General features: G+C 51.4%; 9 protein-coding genes across 9 annotated transcripts; 6 read left to right on the forward strand and 3 right to left on the reverse strand.

The window, feature by feature from the left end:
• Positions 1-248: 248 nt before the first annotated feature.
• ATG17 (autophagy protein 17) lies at positions 249-1,784 on the forward strand (the record flags this gene model as incomplete). The annotated part of the gene is made up of 1 exon (XM_064869289.1): positions 249-1,784. The coding sequence occupies one exon, from the start codon at positions 249-251 to the stop codon at positions 1,782-1,784; it is 1,536 nt and encodes a 511-aa protein (XP_064734786.1).
• Positions 1,785-2,102: 318 nt separating this feature from the next.
• rio1 (Serine/threonine-protein kinase rio1) lies at positions 2,103-3,764 on the reverse strand (the record flags this gene model as incomplete). The annotated part of the gene is made up of 1 exon (XM_064869290.1): positions 2,103-3,764. The coding sequence occupies one exon, from the start codon at positions 3,762-3,764 to the stop codon at positions 2,103-2,105; it is 1,662 nt and encodes a 553-aa protein (XP_064734787.1).
• Positions 3,765-4,499: 735 nt separating this feature from the next.
• Positions 4,500-6,191, forward strand: PMZ80_000841 (uncharacterized protein; the record flags this gene model as incomplete). The annotated part of the gene is made up of 1 exon (XM_064869291.1): positions 4,500-6,191. One exon carries the CDS (start codon positions 4,500-4,502, stop codon positions 6,189-6,191), a length of 1,692 nt encoding a protein of 563 aa, XP_064734788.1.
• A 586-nt stretch (positions 6,192-6,777) lies between these two features.
• On the reverse strand, positions 6,778-7,944 carry PMZ80_000842 (uncharacterized protein; the record flags this gene model as incomplete). The annotated part of the gene is made up of 1 exon (XM_064869292.1): positions 6,778-7,944. The coding sequence occupies one exon, from the start codon at positions 7,942-7,944 to the stop codon at positions 6,778-6,780; it is 1,167 nt and encodes a 388-aa protein (XP_064734789.1).
• A 3,012-nt stretch (positions 7,945-10,956) lies between these two features.
• On the forward strand, positions 10,957-11,925 carry PMZ80_000843 (uncharacterized protein; the record flags this gene model as incomplete). Its single annotated transcript, XM_064869293.1, has 2 exons — positions 10,957-11,087; positions 11,142-11,925. The coding sequence occupies 2 exons, from the start codon at positions 10,957-10,959 to the stop codon at positions 11,923-11,925; spliced, it is 915 nt and encodes a 304-aa protein (XP_064734790.1).
• A 561-nt stretch (positions 11,926-12,486) lies between these two features.
• On the reverse strand, positions 12,487-13,228 carry TIM23 (Mitochondrial import inner membrane translocase subunit tim23; the record flags this gene model as incomplete). The annotated part of the gene is made up of 2 exons (XM_064869294.1): positions 12,487-12,519; positions 12,572-13,228. 2 exons carry the CDS (start codon positions 13,226-13,228, stop codon positions 12,487-12,489), a joined length of 690 nt encoding a protein of 229 aa, XP_064734791.1.
• A 377-nt stretch (positions 13,229-13,605) lies between these two features.
• On the forward strand, positions 13,606-18,670 carry PMZ80_000845 (uncharacterized protein; the record flags this gene model as incomplete). The annotated part of the gene is made up of 3 exons (XM_064869295.1): positions 13,606-18,172; positions 18,235-18,360; positions 18,408-18,670. The coding sequence occupies 3 exons, from the start codon at positions 13,606-13,608 to the stop codon at positions 18,668-18,670; spliced, it is 4,956 nt and encodes a 1,651-aa protein (XP_064734792.1).
• Positions 18,671-19,085: 415 nt separating this feature from the next.
• PMZ80_000846 (uncharacterized protein) lies at positions 19,086-19,901 on the forward strand (the record flags this gene model as incomplete). The annotated part of the gene is made up of 1 exon (XM_064869296.1): positions 19,086-19,901. The coding sequence occupies one exon, from the start codon at positions 19,086-19,088 to the stop codon at positions 19,899-19,901; it is 816 nt and encodes a 271-aa protein (XP_064734793.1).
• Positions 19,902-20,487: 586 nt separating this feature from the next.
• On the forward strand, positions 20,488-22,600 carry ATG20 (Sorting nexin, cytoplasm-to-vacuole targeting pathway/endosomal sorting; the record flags this gene model as incomplete). The annotated part of the gene is made up of 5 exons (XM_064869297.1): positions 20,488-20,575; positions 20,627-20,877; positions 20,931-21,197; positions 21,243-22,436; positions 22,490-22,600. The coding sequence occupies 5 exons, from the start codon at positions 20,488-20,490 to the stop codon at positions 22,598-22,600; spliced, it is 1,911 nt and encodes a 636-aa protein (XP_064734794.1).
• Between the last annotated feature and the right edge of the window lie 483 nt (positions 22,601-23,083).

Below are 23,083 nucleotides of genomic sequence, written 5' to 3' on the forward strand. Positions count from 1 at the left end.
CATGATTAGTGCAGATTAGCTCCCGCAGGCACGACCACGCCCCAGCACGTCATTAGGGTTGTCGTTGCACCATCCGGTTGGTGGATTTCGTGCTTGACTGCACGCACCTTCCCCAGACTATCTTCTGCGTGGCTGCAAAAGATTCTCGAAGCTGACCTCAGCAGCGTCGTGCTCAACAAGGTTTCTTGATGTGCTATCGATCGCACAATCTGTATCGTGCCTAACCCAGCCGGACTTAGCCCAGCTTCATGTCGGGGTCGTCCGGTTCGTCTTCGTCGGAGCACTCAAGGCACTCTTCCAGGAAGCCTTCTCCAGCTGGCTCGACGAACAGCAATGGCGCCGATGTTTCGGTCGAGACGCTCATATCGTGGTTGGTAGCGGCTAAGCGGTCGCTCTCTAGTATACATCATGTCCATCGTGCAACGACCGTCCTTACCGAAGCTCGTTCGACGATCGAGTCTACAGCTGCCCTTGTGGCGCGGACGAAGTACTTGAAACGGTCACTCAATTCACAGTTGAAGATACTGCGTGCTGTGCAGGGTGAACTTGAAGGGGCTGCTCATAGTGTCAAGCAAGAAATAAATGCTACTACCAAAGAGCTGGAAGAGGCAGACAGGAAGTTGCAGGATGATATAGAATTGCTGAGGCAGACAAAGATTGAGGATGGGTTCAGGGCCTCAAGCGCAAAAGAAGAGCAGGACTTCAATCTGGATGTGCAGCAAAAGGACACCTTACATGACTTCGTGGATGACCAGCCCGTAGAGGCACTAAGACAGCATGCAGAGGCTGCCCATAGAGATGTACAAGCAGCTCGAAACAGTATAGATGACTCAATACGTGGTCTCGAGGATGACCTACAAAGGATCAATGAAGTGCTCGCAGATCGCACTGCTACCTCTTCCTCTACCAGATCCGACCTGCATCCTCCAAACGTGCCTCGCCAATTGAGGTTACTCGAACGAAACGCCCATGATATGGCCCACGGCTTGGAAAGTCTCGTCCAGCACTTCGACTCTTGTGTCAATGCAATCAAGCATACCGAAGGAGGTGGCGCAGCTGTAGCAAAGAACTTTACAGCTGAAGATCTACCAGAAGGTGTTGATGTCGAGACCTTTCAGGGTCCAACAGAATCTATGTCGGAGGATGAGCGAACAGAGATGTTGAGAGTCTTACGGTCAGATGCGGATCAGGTCGAGGAGGTTGTCGGTGATATCCAGGAAAGAGGCGCCGAGATGGAGGCACAGCTTGACCGTATCATGAATTGGCGCGACGCATCTGAGGCATCTTATCATGATGTCGCCTCCGCATTCCACCTGCTCGAAAAAGTTGGACAACGCTTGCCATCTCACGTCCAGGAGATTACGTACTTCTCATCGCATTGGCAAGAGGAGAAGGCAAAGATCGAAGACTGTATAGCTGGCATGGATCAGCTGTGCGAAGTATACGAGAACTTCCTAACCGCTTATGACGGAATGATCGTCGAGGCTGCGCGTCGAAGAGCTGTGAGGAAACGGATGGAGAAAATCGTGCAGGAGGCGCAGAATCAGCTCGACGAATTGTACCAGGATGATATGAACGAACGCGAGCACTTCCGTTCCGAGCAAGGCGAGCATTTGCCGAGCGACATCTGGCAGGGTCTGAATATTCTGCCGGCACAATATGGCTTTCAGCGCCTGGACGGTGGAGGCTTAGATAGTGTACCTGAGCTGCCAAAAGAGATTGTGGCAAGTGCTTTGAAGAGATTGAAGGCTGCCCATGGTATCAAGAACAATGATGAACGGTAGAACTACTTGTCGAGATTCTCTGGCCTACAGTGAGCAAAGTCAGCATCGCAAACATAGTATTGAGTGCTAAGGATGTGTTGTATTCCTGCAATCCGTGCTCTCTTCGTATGTCATCGGTAGCAAGCGCAGAGGCTTTCTCTAGGAGAACCATCGTGAGCTTTGATGCCGGAAATAGGCAGCTACCTCATATCAAGTGTATATGATAAGATCTCTTCATATTGCTGTTGGTCTGATGTGCATGGCGCTTACCTGGAGTACTAGTTGCACGCAAGAGATCGCAGATGTCTTGCAGGCGCGGTTTTGTTATCAACTGCTGATCTAGCGCTTTTTGCGACTGCCCTGACTGACAAGCTTCTTCTTTATCGACTTCGGCATCTTTGTTTTCCTCTTTTCACGCCTCTCTTCCTTGACGGCCTGCTTATGCGCTTTCTTTTCATCCTTGTTCTGAAATCGTTTGCCTCGCGGTCTGCCAGACTCCTCGTCTTCAGAGTAGTCGTCAGAATCAGCGTCACTGTCTTCCGATCTGGACTCATCGCTGCCGGCAGTGTCGTCCTTATCATCCTTCAGTGGTACACCTCCACCATTTGTGTCTGCTAGCAAGTCTTTGTAGACAAGTCCCTCTCGACCTTCTTTGCCGATTTGGTTGGCATCTCGCTCCGCGTCATACACGTCATTCAGTGTTTGAGGTATATACTGCTTTCGGAACACCTCGTTGTCAACCTCATCGTCGACGTCGTCAGAGCGATTAGCCATCTGGTCGTCGACTTCTTTCTTTAGTTCTATAAGCTCTAGACTGCCACTGGCCTTCATTATGTACTCGTATGTCTTTCTATCCGTGAGTACTGCCACCTCTTTTCGTCCGAAGAAATCATTGACATTCTTGATATCCATTCTGAGGAAGTCTAAGCTGCGTGGGTGGTCGTGCTCAACGCTCTGGCTGACGTCGATGATGTAAGGCCGGTCGTTGTGGAACAGCATGTTGTACTCGCTCAGATCAGCATGCACCAACTTGCACACTTGATACATCATCCGCATGTAGGCGATAACCTCAATGTAAACCGATCGCCATTTGGCTGCAGAGTTTTGGTCCACAAACTCGACGTCCTTCAACCGTGGCGCTGGCGTGCCTTTGCTGTCACCAACAAAGTCCATTGCCAAGACATGGAGACGTAAGTAGAGCGGCTCAGGCGAAGGGATGCCGGCTGCATATATACGCTTAAGGTTTCTCAGTTCCTTCTCCGCCCATACTTTCACCATAGCACGATTGCTCGACTTGTTGTATCCAGATTTGAATCGGTGTTCGCCCGCAACGTACTTCTCTCGATCCTTGAAGACAAGTATACTAGTCTTATAGACTTTGATAGCCCGATGTCGTTCATTGCCATCCTCATCGGTCGACATCGCATGGTAGACGTTCGCCTCCTTACCAGTCGATATCACCCCATTGATCTCGGACACTATGTTGCGATTGATCATTTGTAGCAGAAGCATTCGTGTCCGAGGGTCGAGCACTTGTTCTGATGTCGCTCGCTCTGACTTGTCAGCGCCCTTTCCATGAGTGGAACCCATATATTTATCTTCGAGCTTCAGCTTCGCGGCATGACGTGACAGTGAAGCCACCTGGTCGTCGACTGTATTGAGGTTCCCAGACGCTTTGCTCTGAGGGTTTGATCTCGGGTACTGCGACACAGGCACGTTTGGATCTGCTACTGCTTGGTTTAGCTTCCTCTGTCTGTTGTAAGATTTAGTAAGGTCTGCCGGATTGGAGGCGGCCAGATTTTCTGCATCGAACTCTGCGTCATCTGCGCTCTCATCAAAAATATCATCGAGGTCATCAGAAGCATCTTGCTCTGCATCCTGGTACTGGCCATCTTGTGGTCTTGTTGACGATGGGTCAGTCTCCTGTGTATAGCCGTGTCTTGGATCAAAGTTGTGGCTCGGAGCTAGTCCGTCGGCCACGTTCTCAGTGTTGCTTGTCATGGTTTCTGGAATTCAGTACTAAATTCTTTTTGTGAGAGATGTCAAGAAGAGCAACGGCTCAGGATCTGTTTCTACCTATATCAGTGATTCTAGTGACTCACGGTAAAGCAAAGTGAAGGTCTGTCGTGGCAAGTGATGCCCAAACATTATGCAAGCATTCCATGGCACTTTTTCTGCAGCAAAGTTCCACTCAGTGCCACGCAGATTTTGAGATATTTCACATTATGTAAGCAGGCGAAACTCCGGCCTAAAGTGCAAACAGCCCAAACACTTTGAGGCCTGCTCTCTCTTACAAGACATAGAAGGTGACTGTCACAGAGATGTGGCCCAAATTCATAGGCATTTTGGTACGCGCGCATGGAGCCCTTGATGTGAAAAACAGCCCCTACATCTGGTATGCTAAGGCTGGAGGATTTCATGCAGCTCTTCGATAAGCCTCTCCAGCCGGATGGAACTTTCGGCAAGTACGTCGGTGATGAGCGCCCAACGCCAGTGGTTGCACATGATCCTTCGGGCTTGGGATGGTATCTGAGAGATATCTCGCATTGTATCGTGATGCATGGTGAGGTTCCTAGAACTGGAGAGCTGTAATACACAGTAAACATAAATTCTGTTCTGTCCGGTTTTGGAATTGTGGACCGGTGGGCTCATTACTCTATTTACCACCGATTGACCTTTCTAGGAGCTGAAGGTATCTCCCACTGACAGCAGTCCCACCCCCTCACTTCACCACAAATGGCATCGCACGAGTCCATTGTCGCCGCCAAACGCGCAGAACGCGAAAGACGTATCCCCCAGTCATGGCGACTACCACGAGAAATCATCAACCAATTTAGCGCTCAACCCATCACAATATTCCAACAACCAATTCCCCGCGAGGTCTCCCCAGGCATCCTCTCCTCCCGCGAACTCGAACTCACAGATCCTAAGCTCGACGCAACGGCCCTGCTATCTCGACTCCGCTCAGGCTCCGTCTCGTGCTACGAACTTACCCTCGCCTTCTGCAAGCGGGCCGCAATCGCCCATCAGCTCACAAACTGCCTGACGGAAATCCTCTTCGAGCAGGCGATAAACAAGGCACGCCAATGTGATGGCGAATTCAGAGAGAATGGCGGGCGCGATCTTAAGCCTCTTCACGGTCTGCCGATGACCTTCAAGGACTCATTCCATATCAAAGGCGTTGAGTCTTCGATTGGCATAACATCGCTCTGTCATAAGCTCGCGATATCTGATAGCCAGGTTGTAGAGATTGCGGAGGATAATCGTGCTGTTATCGTTGCGAAGACGACGGTGCCGCAGACGTTGCTTACTGCGGATACTGACTCGGTCGTCTTCGGACGCACGTGCAATGCGTATCGTGGCAACTTCGGCGCTGCGGGCTCTACTGGTGGTGAGGGTGCGCTGATTGCCATGGGCGGATCACCTCTGGGTGTCGGCACCGATGGCGCTGGCTCCGTCCGCATGCCCGCGTTCGTCAATGGAATCGTCGGCTACAGACCAAGCGGCTACCGGTTTCCTCTAGATGGTGTCCGTGTCCTGGGTAGTGGTCTCATGGGATCGACAATGATCGGACCAGTCTCGGTGGCGGGCCCTCTAGCACGATCAATGCGTGACATCCAGCTTTTCACGGAAGTCGTCTCAGATGCGCGGCCCTGGGACAAAGACCCGTTCCTACTCCCAAGTCCATGGCTCGGTCTTGAAGCGCCCTCCAAGCCACTGCGCATTGGCGTTTGGCAAGACCACGATCACGTCCATCCCACGCCGCCCGTCTCTCGAGCGTTCAAGCTTGCACAAGAACGTCTGCAGTCTGCGGGCCACACCCTGGTCCCTTTCAACGGCCCTTCAATTGCTCAAGTCTGGGATCTGCAGAAGCAATGGGTCGAGGTGCAAGATCTCCGGCATATGCGCAAATTGATCTCCAGTGAGCCAACAACCACAATTGTAAAGAAGACAGGAATACTGTATCCACCAAACCCAGCTCCGGAAGTGACATTGGATCGTCTGCATTACCTCAATAGTCGCATTGCGCAGCTAGTGGTCTCGATGACGACCGCGTGGAACCGCAATGGGGAGCCGATCGACACACTGCTGTGGGTGCCAGCTGCTCACCCTGCCGTGCCATTCGACGAGTATACGGACTTGACATTTACGGGTTTGATGAACGTGATCGACTGGCCAGCGGTCGTATTACCGCTTAAAGAGTTCGTGAGTTCCAGTGATGTCAAGGAGGACTCTGTCCCAGAAAGCGAGCTTTTCGGTGAGGAAGACAAGAGGATTCAGGAGCTGTGGATGCAAAGAAGGGAGGAGTTTGTAGGTTTGCCTTTGAGCGTGCAGCTGATTGGTAGGAGAGGCGAGGATGAAAGATTGCTCGCCGTTGCAAAGATCGTGCATGAGGTCGTTTCTGCAAGTCAGACAATGAGTGCATGAAATTCGGCACATATGTAGTGTTTGGTTCAACACCATCACTGGTGTCAGAGGAGGTACTAGCGCCTTGTAGTGCGACAGTCCACGAACCTCATCATCTACACGTAAGTGATCAATACGTGGTTAGTGCTTCATTCCACTGCAACGTCTGTAAAAAGATTTTGCTTCTTCTCCAGCACCGCTTTGCCTCTGATTCTCAGGATGTTATTAGCGGCTGAGCCTTCTGCTGATCTATTTCTTACCGTACAGTTCGAGCTTTCTGGGCCCGAGGGCCTTGATTTTCTGCTCGGCGAGCTTCTGGTTCTGTCCCCGGACTTCTCCGTCTTTGCCTAGAAGCTCCTGAGAACCTGCTCCAGTTGAACTGGCTTGCGCTGCAGCGAGTTGTGGTTGTTGGAAGCACTTTCAGAGTTTGTTGCAGGTTCAATCGCATCGTTGAGCGCGGTGTGTGCCTGAATGTACTCCGGGTCGTGGATCAACTTGACTAAATGCTCTCAACTGGAGGACGCCAAGCACAAGTCTACTGGCGTCGCTCTCGGCAAGCTCAGCGAACTGCTTACGCGCAGCGAACTGCTTACGCGCAGCGACGCGTTCATGATCCTTTGGCAAGCTCAAGCCCATGATGCGCCCAGAAGCCCTTTCCGTAGCTCACGAGTACTTCCTGCCCGGCTTGGATACCGTGCTTCCGCTTGCCACTTTTGCCTGCTGGCATCACGAAGATCGCCACTCCTCTCATGCCGGCCTTTTTCCTACGCCGTTCACGATGGGGATATTTAGTCCCAGAATGTTTCTCTCCGATGCTGAGCGTTTTTACGCTATCCTCATCCAGCGTGGTGGCAGCGTCTCGTGGCCGGTCCACCTCGTCCTCAGCTGTCCACTCAAACCAGACATCTCTGAACTCGGCATTGGGGATTGCCATTGGCATACCGCTTCCCTCTGTTGTACTTTCCCCATCTACTGCACCTTTCGTAGCCCATGTCTTTGCGCCCCTCTTTGCCCTTCTGTCCCATTGTTTGCTTGCCTGATCTGGTACGTTCGAGGCAGGCACACCACGATAGTCATTGCAGAATCTAGCCTCGTTGCCCATACGTTCTGCGTCCACCGCAAGCTCGATGTCTTCCTCGAGGTCACGATGGAGATTAAGATCGTACGAGGAAGTGTCCCAAGTACCGATCGCAAGAGGCGGATCTTGCTCGTGATTGTTCTTCTCAATATAAGACCCGTGCGGACCTGAGACATCCTCTGAATCATCAAGTAATCGTTCTGCGTTCACATTGTTAAGCTGCTCCAAAACAGCCCTTTCAGAAGCCGTACTGCTGTGAACATAGCCAATATACGGCACAACCAGCTCACCAGGCGCCAGATCACGCGCAGCGAATAGACCACGTTGTCCGTGTGCTGGATGTTGCTCGTCATTGATAACCTTGATGTTGATTCTGCTGTCTATCTCAATCCTGCTTTGCGGCAATTTTATGATCGGTAACGCGGTGTTGTCAGTCCCCGTCGTCACTTGAGGCTTTCGACATAACCATCGCCTTTGATTTTCGGTCAAATATCGCGACTCGCATGGCTGGCTTCGGTATTTGACATTTGGTGGCCAGTTAGTAGGCGGCTTTAGTGGGGGTCCTGCCCCCGACGACTCGTGTGCATCGTCCTTGACGCGAGTAGCCGGCGCTTGACGGTCGTGAGATCCATGATGAGGTTGCGGTGGTCCGTCTGGTTGGAGTGATGTCTTCCGCTGGGAGCGTCTGAACGGCATGATGTGAGTAAGAGAACAACGATTCAAGAGACTGGCGCTACCGGCTTGGCAACGAAAGCGGTAGGAACGTTAAGGCATTCAAAGCTTATCAGGCATCAACTAACCAGTACAACGAGTTTGGTGGTGGCCGAAGGAGGCCATGCGGAACGCAATCATGAATCTATCCCATGAGACAGAATACTGGTTTCTAACTACCAAGCAGAAGCTAGTTATACATAAACACCGGTTGCAGGTGGTGATTGATGTACACGTGTTTCTCCAGACAATCCTCATACTTGAGGTCTCATCAGGCTGCCCAGGCTTGCCACTTTCGAGGAGCCCTCTTGTCCTCCGAACTGCTGCATCACTAAAGAAAGACCCTGTCGGATATACAGATCGCCATGTAAGGCAACGGCAACCAAAGCTCCACTTTCAGCCATACCTTCGCCCGTCGGCAGCATCCAGCTTCGGGTTCAAAGTACCGTCGACGGGCGCGTAGGTTCTTGTGTACAATTGAGTGCCCCTACATGGAGTCCTCTTCAATGTCCAGAGCACCCCCTAGGATGGTCTATGCCTGTGTTGCTAGTAATCGGTTCATTTTTCATTTGTACCCAAGCATCCGAGCGTGCAGTGAGCCGAGCATCGTATAAGTGCCTGTCTTGGCTGACTGTTTCATATAACCATACCGCCATTTTACATCTTCCATTGTCTTCGAAGATTGTCTTCGCGATGGCGCTCGGGCTGCTTTTGAGCTAGTCGAGGCGGTACTGCTTATGCTTGACTGGCTTTCTCTGCTTGTTGATGTGTCTGTGCTGGCACTTGACCGGTTTCTGGTCATGGATTCCATGATAGTGTAATGTTCAACTGTGACGTAGTACTTGCTAGTTCATAAGTCGAGTCCTAAGGGCAATGTTCGTTATCTTCGTATCAAGTACTTGGGGTGTCCCAGCATAAGACCATGCCGTGGCAGCAAGACCTTCTATATACCGATCTGCGGAAGGCTTGGGTCGCATTCGTGAGGCATGTAAAAGCCTCTAGGCATCATCGAGTCGAGAATCTATGTTCGGCGTAAAGTTCGAAGCATGTTCGCAGGGGTCAGGCATCTCCTCTGTTCAAGCGTGCAAACGCGCGCAAGGGGAATACCTCGCACAATGACAAACATGATAGGCTCTTTCTGACGTGGGCCAACAACGAAGGCTCGTATCTGGCTGCAGGACACGGGGATAATTTGAGGCAGTGAGATAGTCGGCCGCCATATACGTCTCGGGGTGCTCTGGGCGTAGTCATCACCAAGACTTCGTTAACCATATGCCGATAGCGAGCTCCGCCCGGACTTTCTTACTGGCCGCTAAACAAAAATTCAGGGCAGGTTAAGCGACAGTAAGCGGTCGATTTGAAAGTCCGGGTGGAGAGCCATGTAAAGCGACGCAAACCTTTCCAGTTGAGGTTTAAAGCTTTCATATGTACAGGCCTTCTATTGGTGGTAGGTATGCTTTAAGGCCGAAAGCTTTCGTGCGCAAGTGGCAGGCCAAGGATACATTTTCCATGCGATAACGAACTAGATGCGGGGTCAGCCAATTAGGTGGAACATCACCCCTAGCAGGTCAGTCTTGGGGTGGTACTCGATGTTCGATGTTCGATTTGTTGTGCCAAAGATCGAGCTGCAAAACGAGACGGAAGCTGTTCGAAGAGTTATACCCCTGGTTATGCAACATGGCTTGTAGCGAACTCGCCGGTCTTTGTCTCGTGCTTGTATTGTCCAGGTGGTAGTAGCACGGTGGAAGATAGATATCCTACGATTGCAGAGAACCACGCGTCGAGGGCCAAATCATGACTGTCATAGATCTCCTAGGTGTGTCGTTCGTCGAGGCTGAGTCTACTGTGGTGTAGGGGCCTTGTATCGGAATTCGTCTGAACTTGCTACTACACTCATAGTAGGCAGGCGCTTCGCTGCATTCGATGATCAGGCCGGTAAGGCAGTGTACCGACAACGGTCAACACAATCCGGCACCATGAACGACAGCCTCCCGCCGCATCATCAGGCAGACCTCACCTCAGCATATGGCATAATAATGCGCAATGCACCATCTGCGCGCTGTCCGGCGTTGGAGGCAATGCTCCGTGTCATTCTTCGAAAGACCGTGATAATCTAAGCCACGGTAATGTAGCGCTAGCTGTTTTGCAATGCCCCGACTTCTGGCTGGCAGTCAACTGTGCTCCGGACCTCTTCAGAGGTGTCCTGGTCTCGAACAAGGCATGTGAGTAGGACAGCAGGTTTGATCGAATGCCACAAATTGCAACATGTGTCAACAAGTGCGAAGTTGAGCCAAACTTGCCACAGGAATCTGAGTTCAGTCGTCACAAAGACCCTAGCCTACATTTGCCCGAACGCAATATTGTCAAAGGGAACTGCCTATCTTGGCTGGTGGCATCGTACCGCTCTAATTGACACTCCGAAGTGATCTTGCTATGGGGTGAAAGCTATCAATGTCAACTAGCATCATTGGAGGCACGTACCCACGAACACCACCTGGCAGAGGTACGCGAGGCTCCAGGGAAGCAAGCATAGTATTCATACCTCTATAATCCCCAACATCACACGTTGAAGCTCGAAGTCCAACGGAGCTCGAGCATCACAAAGTAGGCGTACAAAGCTCCAGGCTCGGAGTCGGCAGTTCTTAATGTTGACACGAGTCGTCGAGGTCTCTGCAAGCATAACACGGTGTAGCTTCCTCAGGTTCAGAGGGAAAGTCGAGCGAGTACTGTTCGCCGAACCAGCCTTTTCAAGTTCGGAGATCTCCAGCAAGATCTAATGACGATATGCAGATCTGGAGATCATAGAAATATTGGCGCAGCCTGAGTTGCTGAACACCTGTACTGTAAGGTCGAGCTGTGCTTGCCTTTCGAACATCTCTCAACCTGTTGTACCAAAGACACTAAGGTAAAGCAGTGAAGCTTCTAGTTGCTGAGGTTGGGCATCGTCCAATATCATCCGAATCTCGACAAGCAGCACGTGGGCGGACGAACGTTATTATGGCATCAGCTGCAAGCGCAGCTACTGGAGCAGTGAAGAGGAAGATCGTGGTAGCTGGAGGAAATGGCTTTTTGGGCACAAGAATATGCAAATACGCTGCCGCGAGAGGATGGGATGTAGTGTCGTTAAGGTAGACCTCAATGCCTTACTACCACTGACCGAATGCATACTGAGCTCTGTGTAGTCGCTCTGGTGAACCAACCTGGTCCTCCGTGACATCCTCTCCTGAGCCGCCGTCCTGGGCTAAAGATGTATCGTGGATCAAAGCCGATATCCTCAAGCCGTCCTCATATACGAGCCATCTCAAAGGCACATACGCCGTCGTGCATACGATGGGCATCCTCTTAGAAGCAGACTACAAGGGCGTGGTATCAGGGAAGGAGTCTCCGATATCCGGGTTGCGCCGGGCCTTCTCAAGTACGAAGCAAGGCAGTGTGCGGAATCCGCTCGAGAAAGGTGAGGAGCAAAGTAACGATGACAGCATTGGCATAGGCGAGCGCGATGGTCAAATCACATACGAGCTTATGAATCGTGACTCAGCTGTGAGTCTGGCGACGGAAGCGCAATCAAACGATGTTAGTACGTTCGCATACATCTCAGCAGCAGCGGGTGCACCGATATTACCAGCCAGATACATCACCACGAAACGCGAAGCGGAGAACATGATAAGTAGTAACTTCCCACGATTGCGAAGCTTGTTCTTTAGACCGGGATTCCTTTACGACAGTTCGAGAGGATTTACCATACCGATCATGGCTGCTGGGATGGTGGGAAACACGGTTAACGAATGGCTGTTCGGTGGTGGGCTTACCAGATTCTTTGGCGCAAGTGTTGAGAAACCACTGAAGGCAGACCTGGTCGCTGAGGCGGTGCTAGAGGGCATTGCGGAGGAGGACGTGAAAGGCGTGCAGCAAACACGAGATATTGAAGCTTTGGCTGCAAAAGCTTGGAGGAGAGGGATGTTATAAGGGCCGTTCATGCCGTCTGTACTGTGTACGCTACTGTAAGAATATCGCTTCGGGATGTACCGTCCCACCTTCTGGGCTGTCCAATTCGCGTGGAAACCGTACAATTAACTGACTGACGGTTGGTGGATGATGTGACCGGACCTATGCTAGGACGCAAATATGCCTGGTGCACAGGAAGCAGTCCAACGATCGGACTGCAGGCGTAACGTAAGGAACATGGATGTGTAAGAGACCGAATCGAAAATTTTGCAGTCTGTATATTCATTAACGTACCGGCCTCATTTCGAGGCGTGGCATGAAGTTCTAGATGATTGTACAAGGCGCAGTCTCGTGTCTGCGCCAACGCCTTTTTATTCCTTAACCACATCGCTAAATGCTGCCAGCATGTCCGAAGCAGGAGTGAAGATGCGTCTGTGCCGCCCACACGCGGTGTCCGCTGAACTTGAAAATGTCGTTCTAGGTCGCCGCAAAAGTAAAGGTACAATCGAGAAAGGCGCACAAACATGCTGAGGAGAATCTTGCAGGCTGAGGAGTTCATCGCAGAGGAGAAGAGGCCAATGATTACTGTCCTTCCAGGACAACTTTGCGCGTGATCTGGCCAACGATTAGTTCGCTTCTTGTCAACATCGACATCACTGGGACTCACCGCCCACGCGCCTGCCACGGACGCCACAATACCGCCAGAAATCATCATTGGTCGCACACCTCTCGTGCTCTTGAATACCATTCCACTCAGGGCCCCTGCTACAATGCTGTTCGCGGTATCGTGTTTGCCGCGATAGTAGCCTATGGTCGAATTTACACCGTTGTAAACCATGGCTACCACGCCTGCCGAGTTGCCAAGGAACGGCCCCCTCCTTGTTATGCTGTTCAGAACACCGTTCAGTCGCAGCTTGGGTGGCGCAGACGGCGGCACTTTGTTCAGCCCTTCTATCATGCCCCACGCTCCTCCAGCCGTCAAGGCAGCCAAATATGTCGTGCCGGTGCCATAGCAGAGATCATCTGACCAACCTCTTGACGGCAAAAATGATTTTGCGCCAGGTAGATCGGACAGGGCAGATTCGTCTAACGAGAGGTAGTCGAGGGTCTGCTGGTTCAGTCCTGCCAGAGGATGTAGCTGAGAAGCATCTGGTATCGACGCACCGCCTAGGAACTGTGATACATCGGGTGCCGTGAGAGGTGCATTAAATGGAGCCGGTTCTGCGAAGCCTGTGCCGGCTGATGAAGGAGATGGAGGCGGCAGTGTCTCGCCCGATTGCTGTTGTTGCTTTTTATTGCCCGTGACTTTGTCCCAGAACGACATGCTGAATTAACGACAGATATTATGAGGAGTCCCAGGCAGGCGCAGGATAGTAGAGATGATATACAGGATGGTCGTAGGGATATGGATGATGGCGCGATCCTGGTGCCAGAGAAACCGTTCTCTGATCGTTATCGGCGAACATTTTCGAAAACGCTGCCGCAGTTTCTCCGCGATGATCACGTGATACACAGCCCCTGATCGAAGTTCAACTTGACGCTTGAAAGTTTTCAATAGCATTGGTATGTAAGGTTGAGCACTCCCAGCCGAGCAACCAGTTCGTGTGTTGGTCACCAATATGTATCGTGTATTCTTCTCATGATAGTATTGCGAACCAACTTGAATACGTCGATGCTCCATGAGGAAGGTACCACCTGATAATGGCTGCCAAGGTCCGAATCTTGTCTAAGGAGGAGCTGGACAAGCTCACTCGCCGGAACACTAACGACGGCAATCACGAAAGCTTGCACTGTGAAACCGTTCAAGATGCCCTTCACTTATGGTCCAATCTTCTTGCTACGGTCTATGAGCCTTCTGCGACTGACAGGCACATGACGGCGGCATGCAATGCCATCTGTCTCGTCGCTCGCAAATGTTCTCGCAGCAAATCTGATGAGGTGAGGGCACTCTTCTGCTCAAAAAGGACCTGGGCGCAGGTATTTGATGTCGCGCGATGCGCCTTTGCCGCCGGCAAGAACAAGCCGGCACTACAGGTACTCGACACTCTGGCGTATCTAGCAGAAGCAGATCCGGAAAAGAAACTTGTAGCTCAGAGCGTCAGCGTGGCCGCTACCGAAATGCTCATTATTCTATTCAACCAACACCCCAGAAAATCTCTAAAGGAGGCATGTATCGTGCTCTACTTTTTCCTCAGAAAGCTTTCTGATTTTATGTGTTTCTCAGATGTTCTCCAGGAAGCCTTCCAGGGGGCTAGACTGAATTTCTCGCGCCTATGTCGTGGTTACGGTATTGAAGAATCGGCTGTCGACCAGTATGAGGATATGCAGTGGTTTGCATTTGTTCTGTCGCTGCTCATGGCGATACGCGTCGCCGAGTCAAGGTCAGCCACGTTAAAGCTTCTCTCTCTACTCATCACACTCTCCATACCCGGCCATCCAGTCGACGTGGTAGTTATCATGAACAAAGCGATTGAGCTGTATAGTGCAGCAAATGAAACAGCTCTGGAGGATGTGAGCAGAGATGTCCTGCCCTCTCTCTTGACAGAATCAAAGCAGTACCATATTTTCCTTTCAAGGCAAGGTAACAAGGCGGCCTCCACGGTGCCAGATGTGCAGGTAGTGCTTGCCATTTTGGACTTTGGTAAAAGACAGGGTTTCGTCAGCGAAAACGGTACGTCTGCTACGGGCAATTGTGAAGCTGAAAGCGCTAATGAGACAGAAATACCGACTTTAGTCAATACCATCCTGTTCGACTCTAGCGACCAGAGCTATTTCGGATTTACAAACCTCCTTTCGAATGCATCACCGGCCATTCGTCTTCGAGCCTGCGAGTTGTTGACGTTTTCGAAATCACCAAAAGTTCCAGTACCGGCAGCAGCCTTAACATGTCTAGCAGATTCACTACATTTGCTGCACGATGACACGGATGCGTTCCATCGTGGCGAATTATTAAGCACATTTCGACGCTTCTTGACACGACTGTGTGTAAGTCGATTTTTGCTCAACAAAACTTCTTCTTCTGAGCAGTTCATGGACGCCGACCGATTTTTCAACTTTTACACGACTTTCCTGCGCACCGAACTTGCGCCTCATCTTTCTTACGGACGGCACATACTAGCCCTTGACCTTATATGTTACATCGCAGCCACCGGTACCACGAGCGGCCACACGTTCCCTTATTTCATTATGGCAGATCAAAAACTGCTATCATCTCTGTTTCTCCTTGTCCTGGATCCCTACGATGATGTTCGTGCCACGGCGACTCAGGTACTGGCCTACGCAAAAATCGCGCATGCAGCAGACCCTGTTGTCACCACAATGTTCAAGAACGTTGTCAACATCTTGGACCCAATGGCCGGTGCAGCTGCACTGGCCGCTGCCACAAACCGTGCCGACCACGCAGATGCGCTGGGTCGCATCGTCAGTCTAATACATATCACCGGGGCAATTAACCCCCAGGAGCCCGGAAAATATGCATTGCATGACCCTGATGGTATGCTGTATGCACACGCACAGGAACTTTGCTCCTACGTCAACTCGATTGAGGCATTCAATGTCTCAGCTAGTTATGCTCTTCACGGCAATATCCTCGGTGTCTCGTACATCATTAAGGGCGAGAAGAATAAAGCAGCATCATCACCAGCCATTCTGCTACAGGACGATCTTCTGTCAGTATGTCGGCGTATCTGGACACTCTCTCAAGCTCATCTTTGTGTGGATTCGCCTGAGATCGAGACAGAGCTTGCTGATGAAGCCGGATCTTCGGGACCCAAGGACTCTCTCGCGTATGCCTGGCGTGCTCTGCGAGACTCTAATCTACTCATGCAAGCTATGCTGAATAGCTGTGCTCCTGAGCTATGTCTCTTGCGAACCATTGGGGACAGCTGCTTCGAACAGTTGGCGCTTCTCAGGCATAGAGGTGCTTTTTCCACCGTTGCACACACGTTCGTCCTGTGCTGTCAGAAGGCTCGTGATGCCGAAGATGCTCAATCAAAGGAGTTGATCGGCCTATGGTTTGGTAGAGCTCTTGATGAGCTCGAAAGACAAGCTGACAAACTGACCCGGCGCTCTGCTGGGCTACCCGCAATGTTCACTGCTCTTCTTCACCCTCACGATCATGAAGTATTCTCTGTCGCATTCCAAGCACTTGCCAACATTGCCATGCAGGCCGTTCCGCAGGCCAGTGAAGAGTCGTCGCAAAACAAGCTGCGCCTGCCGCAAGTCCATGCGCTGAATTGCATAAAAGACGTTATGACTGCTTCACGCTTCCGCACAATGACCGAACCACTAGTGGTTGTTACCATTAACATGGCCGCGAGGTGTATGGGATCTCCAATCTGGGCCATCAAGAACTGCGGTCTGATGCTGCTTCAAGCGAGTATCAATCGACTGGATCCTGACACGAGTCTGGGGGCTTCCGAAGCTGGTCTTAACGCGCGTGTTGCATTACACGCTACTCTTACACCATTCGAGATCTCTCTGGCACTTCTTCAGACCGAGCTTGGTCAATCAACTTCAGCATCCGAGTCTGAACGAGATCATAATTTGAAACAGGCTTTTCAGGGCAGCACTGAAGCCGAATTCGCCGGGCTCGATCTTCTTGGAAGACTATATCTAGACACAGATGAGCGTGCAGTAGCGAGAGCTACAACCATCTCGAAGCTTAGTCACGAACTTTGGCATATCAGAGCCCAAGCGGCGAGGCTTGTTGCTAGTATCACTTTACAAGGGGAAGAGCTCTCAACCTTGCATGAGATGCTGACCGGCTTGAAGTCTCTTGCAAGCGTCAATGAGTGCCACGGCAGATTCCTTGTTGCTCAGAATTTGCTCAAACGAATCCAAGAGAACTTAGAGCGTGGGGAGTATCTCTTTCCATTTGTCGAACTCCTTGTTGATGCAGCAGTGAGGCCGATTGTGCTTAGAAGCAGCACAGGAGCCGCAATGTGGCTAGAGCTCGCTATAGAACTTTTCAATTGTGCTTTTGACTTGCCAGATCAACAACGGAAGCTACGTTGTGCCTTTGAAGGACACAAGAAGTCGTCCATGATCTCAGATGACCGAGTCCATGCCTTGTTGAACCGGGCTTCTAGCCTCTTCATTGTTGCAGCCTACAACGCGATAGATGCTCCGGAGACAGGAAGGATCGATTTGAAGCCATCGCAGGAGGAGGATGTCGCATTACATGTCCTGACAGGTGTGCAAGCAGTGATGCCATACAGAGCTTCGGGTCCCGTTGTTGATATGTTGGGAGCAACGATAACCAGCCAAAACCCGCATGATGTTCGAGCTGCTGCGGTCAGTGCAGTGCCTTCGGTTTTACAGGATACTGATCTGCCTGAGGTCATGGCACAGATTGACTTCGCCTCTCTTGTTTCGAGAGACCTCAGAAACTCGCAACTGCGACTCTACGCTTACCTTGTCGGACAATCTTGGGCGAAGCAGCGTGAAGGTGATCTGAGGCAACTCAAAGCTTCAGCCACAGGCTTCTGTGTTCATCTAAGAGCAGCAGCTAACGATGAAATCGAAGACACCACGAGGAGAGCAGCTATTGATGCTTTGTTGGAATGGAAGCGTATTGAGAACCTTGCGCATATGCTTGATTACTTGTGTGGCACGACCAGCAGACTGGAGATTATGTCTGTACTCTACGACCTGCTTAACGACGATGACGACGAGATTCGCCTTCTGTCAGCTGAGGTAGCGGCGCGATTCACGAGCTCCAGAGACAAGGAGGGCGGCAAGGATCCCGACCGAGCCGTAGACATCTTTTCCGCTGCAGCCTCGCGTCAGAAGCTCCGTGACGAGCTCCTCCAGCAGTTCAGCAACGAAGATTCATTCCAAGTCGAATGTTGGCGCCGATTACTAGGCATAAATGTGACTGTTTCACGGCCACGTCTCGAAGCAGCTGTTGCAGCATATCTCAAACGCAACAGTGTTCAACGCCAGCAACAGGATATTCAAGCGGCTGCCAACGACCTCTTTGCAGAAGAGAAGCAGAATCTCTACATCGACGACGTCGCTGAGCTGAGACTTTGGGCAAAGATGCTGATGTCACTCGACTTGGATACCACAGGGCCGCTGCCATCCACTGTTAAGTCATGGGCCACCGACGGTCTACAAAATCTGACTGATGCTCTACTCAAGAGCAACCTTGGGTCCAGCATGTACCATGGCTCTGACTTCGAGATGCTCCTACTTCGAGTCATTGTTGTCACTAGGATTTTTGGAACGTCAGATAATGAAGTGCACGATCTGAAGAAAATTTGCAGTGAGTGCAATTTTAGTGAAACGGTCCTTTCAGTCTTCACTTGGTCACTGGGTTAATTGTAGACCATGCCTGGAAAAACAGCAGCGCGAATGTTGATCTTCGATGTCATGTCCCACAAATCGATCTACTGAGCTGCCGTGCGACCAAGCATTATCTCTCAGCTGTCACGACCAACCCTTCGAAGCTCTGTACGTTCATCCTATATTTCCCCTAGCAGACTACTGACAGTCCCCAGGCAGCCGCAACCAATATCGCAATTTCGACTTAGAACACACCTTCACCGACCTCATGGCTAGGTTCAACGTCACCCTCTTCCTATGTGTCTTCTTCATCATCCCTGTCGTGGTGTTCCTGGCTTGGAAATTCTGGGTGTGGTATATTCTGCAAGGAGATCTGGAGAGGATTGAGGAGGGTCTGCGGCGGCAGCAGGCTGAAATACCTGCTGCTGTTGGTCCACCTGTCGCTGAGGCACCTCCACCGCCACCACCCGCACCTTGAGGATATCGGGAAGAATGAGAGAGTCTTGAATCAATCTGCTGGCTGAAGCGAAGGACGGTGACGGAGGAGGAGCGGACAGAATTTGTTCCAGGTGCACAATCTTCACCGGGTTATACTCCAATGAGGGACGGCTTGGTTATAGAGAATGCAGCCAAACGAGAATAGCCAGATGACAAGAGTAGCCAAAGGACAGTAATAAAGAGCATTGATTATGTACCTGCCAAGCGACCAAGGCCTCATTGTAAGCACTTTCGATATGAACTTGACGGCATGCTAAAGTGCTCACGTTCAATGAAGATTGTGCAGGTTTTCACTTTCTGCAGGCCTGACTTTTCATCCCTGGTCCTTCATCTTCCATGCCGCTCACTTTCTTCCTATCCTTTGCATTCACCACGCACAATTGAACACTGCCTCAATGGCTTCGTCCGCTGTTCTGCTCTCAACTAGCATATCCTTCATCACCTCTCTTACGACTTCTTTCAGCACAATCTATGCAACCTCGAAGCCGGTCGTGGTCACGACCCTCATCTCGGCCGCCACCCACCTTACCACCCTCACACAACCTGAAGTTGTGATGGCATCGACTCTGGCATTCCCAACTACAATCACGCAGACAATCTCAAACGTTCTCACAAGCTATGCACCTGCGTCGCCTCCCACACCACCACCGCCGCCACTAAGCACGACACCCTCTCCAGTCGCAAGCACACAAATCATTACTTCAACGTTAACAGTCACGTCCACACTCGTTCAACCAGGCCAAACGATAACATATTACCCACCGACTCACACCTTCGTGCTAACCCCACCACCTACATACACGATCGTCGAACCCACCTCAACAGTAACGCTCACAGAGATTATCTTTCTCCTCGAGGACCCCTCCGGTCAAATCACCAGCACCATCACCACAGCTCTGCCAGCTCAAGCCACGCAGACCGCCCCAATCATATTCGTACCAGGCGACGACGATGGCAGTGGCTGGTCATCATGGAGCGGTGCACAAAAAGGCGGATTGATAGCAGGTGTGGTGCTTCTGTTCTTGCTCCTTTTGGGCCTTCTGGCATGGCTTTTGATGAGGAGGAGGAATATCTGGTTGGCTAATGAGTGGGCTGGACCACCTGCGCCGGTGGTCGTGCAGCCGCAGATGGCAGGGGCGATGGTGCCGTACCAGCAGGGTGGGCAAGGGCGTTGGGGCTATGGACCTGCGGGATGGGGAATTGTTCATTAGATGCGCGCTTCAGGACACTGTCATCACGGCGCAGTGTGCAATTTCTTTGACCGAGGTTTGGCTGGGTTCACATGTACGGAGAGCTCTGTGGTCGAGCTGGACAATTTTATTCTTTGGGACTCTTTTGGGTGGGTGAAAGTATGATATCCTCATGGTCTTATACTTCTAATGATCACGATGATTTACGTCAGCCTCTTTTGATGAGGTCTAGCCATCACACTGACTGAGTTGAAGTCGTAGTCCACTAGATAGGAGGTATGAAGTAGGTAAAGCTCGAGCTTCCGTAGACCGTTGCGCCTGCCAAGAACAGGCGGGCAGATCCCAGAGGCGTCGGAAGCTGACGTCTTGCTGTGGAGTGCTTTCCGCGACCACTCGACAACGCAGCATGTTACAGCACTTTAGGCAACGTCGAACAGGTGACGAAGCTCAACACTCATATCAAGTCTAGTCACCAGCCTGCCGCATATAATCAAGATCGCATCTGACCCCACCGCCAGTACTATAGTCTCGCTCGGCGAGCGAAACCATCAAGCTGGGTGTCAGAACTTGGTTCTCGAGCGCAGCCTTCGTTGGGACGGAAAGCGATATGTGGGACGAGGAAGACAACAATCCATATGGCGCATTCAACCAGGATGATTCTGGCGCCCACGATAATCCTGCGCTGAGCTCTTCTTGTAAGAAAGTGGCTGGACGAGAGAAGGCATAGCCAGCTAAAACCAGCATAGATACCGAGCAAGCGGGAACACCGCCGTCGGACGACTCGTCTCCTCAGAACAACCCGGCCTTTTATTCGCGCCACCAGGACCTCAGCGAAGACGAGAATGAGACCAGTCACTCACAGAGTGCGCCTAGGAAAGGCGGCTACGACGGGCGGATACAGCAGATACTCTACGAGAATCCAGAGCTCGAGATTCTGATTGTAGATGCTAGTAAGAGCCCGGATGGCAACTTCATAGCTTACAGGATACGGACGGGTGTAAGAAGTGCCCATTGAACGACAAACGAGAGGAGATGCTGAACAGGACACAGGAAAGCGAGACCCTTCGCCGTTACTCGGAATTCGCGTCCTTGCGAAATGCTCTGGTGAATCTGCACCCGACTCTAGTCATTCCTCCAATACCCGAAAAACATACCATGGCCGACTATGCTGCAAAACCGACGAAAGCTAAAGAAGATCGACATGTCATTGAACAGCGGAAACGCATGCTGGCTGTGTTTCTAAACAGATGTAGGCGGATGAAAGAGGTCATGGATGATGGTGTGTTTTGGCGCTTCGTTGACCCGAATTCGAGCTGGGTAGGTATTCCTAGACGTACACGAGCCGTGGCTAATCTTGCGTAGAATGAGGTTCTGCACGCTCATCCTGTTGCATCTGTACCGAAGAACAATTTAAAGGCCCCGCCGCTGGATCCGGCGAATCCGACACCTGCACACAATTGGCTTCCGGTACCCTCGACCTCAGCCAAGCTAAAGTCTTCAGGCACAACATCAAGTACAGGCACACCTGTATCCCCAACAGAATACTCAACTATGCCCTCAGCTGCCGCCCATACCATTCCTGGACCTCAAGTATTCGGCAGATTCCCACTTCACGCCGAGAAGCTGTCCGAGAGCGAACTTGACCCATATTTCATCAACTTCGAAGCATCGACGAAGGAGCTCGAGATGCTCCTACAAGGCAGCATTGATAAGGTGAACCAACGAACGCTACAACACCTGGGGAAACTTTCAGCAGATCTTGCTGAACTGGGCGCAAGGTACAATGGCTTCTCGCTGTCGGAGCAGTCGCCGTCGGTGGCGTCAGCTATCGAGCGGACGGGCCAGGCGGTCGACACCACCTATCTGTCCACGGAAGATCTCTCAAATAGTCTTGGTGCATCTTTCTCTGAGCCAATGCGCGAAAGTGCCCAGTTTGCTGGTGTCGTTCGCAGCGTCCTACGGTATCGTGTCTTGAAGAGAGTGCAACAAGAGATGACTCGGGACCAGCTAGACCAGAAGAAGGGGCTACTTAGCAATCTTGAAAGAAGCGAGGAAGAGTCAAAACGCATAGATGCCTACCTCACTCAAAGCACAGCAAACCTTCCACAGCGATCCGCATCATCGGCATCAGCACGAAACTCCACAAGAGTATACGAGCCTCCAACTAAACCTCAAACAGAAGAAACACAATCGATAGACTCCGACTTCCCGCCCACCCACAGCGAGGCTCCGTCGTCCCCGCCCTCGGCCGCTCAGGGTCAACCGCAGTCCTCAGAAACACCCATGTCGCCCACCAATAGACATCAGAAGACGCAAAGCGGTAATTTTGTGACCAACAAGATCTTCGGCAGCTTCAGACATGCAGTGAACGGTTTTGTAGATTCAGATCCCGAGCGGACGAGGAGAGATCAGATGGGTAAAACGAAGGATAGCCTGACACAATTGGAACAAGCACTTGAAGTGTCTGAGAAGGATGTTAGAGATGCGACGCAGGGTGTGATGAAAGATCTCAAGAGGTTTCAGAAGGAGAAGGAGGAGGATCTGACCAGGTATATGGTGAGTCATGACAATACTCCTTCAAGATGGGGGTTTACTAATCGTGACAATAGGTCGCATATGCAAAATGTCACATCGAGTGGGCGAGGAAGAACCTGGAGACGTGGAGTGAGGCTAGGGATGAGGTTGATAAGATTGTGGCGAAGAAGGGCTCGCAGGAGTAGATTCTGCTATGCATTGGAAGAGCTACGGTCTAGCCTACTTCAGCTTCGTTACCAGTGTAGTATAATGTGCATGAAGTTGGCAGGCAGTATCGTATGTTCTCTGGGCCGAATGAGGCCGCTGCACATCACCTGTAGAAGTGCAGACAATTTACGCGCAGACAGAGGGCATTGTTGCCCGGCAGGGTCCTGCGACAATGAGAGGAAGGCAATAGCGATGGTGTCCTCTCCGAACAGAGGTCTGGCCTGTCAATAGGTATCTTGCCTTCCTTTCACTACTACCTATGTAACTCCTGTAACATCCATCAAGTTGAATACATAGCAAGATAAGTACTTCGATAACCGATAGGCTGCAGTGCCCTGTAACGTCATCCTTGCGCAATTCCTTAACTGTGGAGGACGCCCGCAACTTAAACCAGGCTCTGACCCGCACTTCCGCGCTTGCAGACCGCGTTCAGTACTAGAAAGCACAATTTTCATAACCAG

Source organism: Knufia obscura (genome assembly GCF_036327395.1).
Source record: "Knufia obscura strain CCFEE 5817 isolate CBS 148926 chromosome Unknown scaffold_1, whole genome shotgun sequence".
In the NCBI taxonomy this organism is placed as follows: domain Eukaryota; kingdom Fungi; phylum Ascomycota; class Eurotiomycetes; order Chaetothyriales; family Trichomeriaceae; genus Knufia; species Knufia obscura.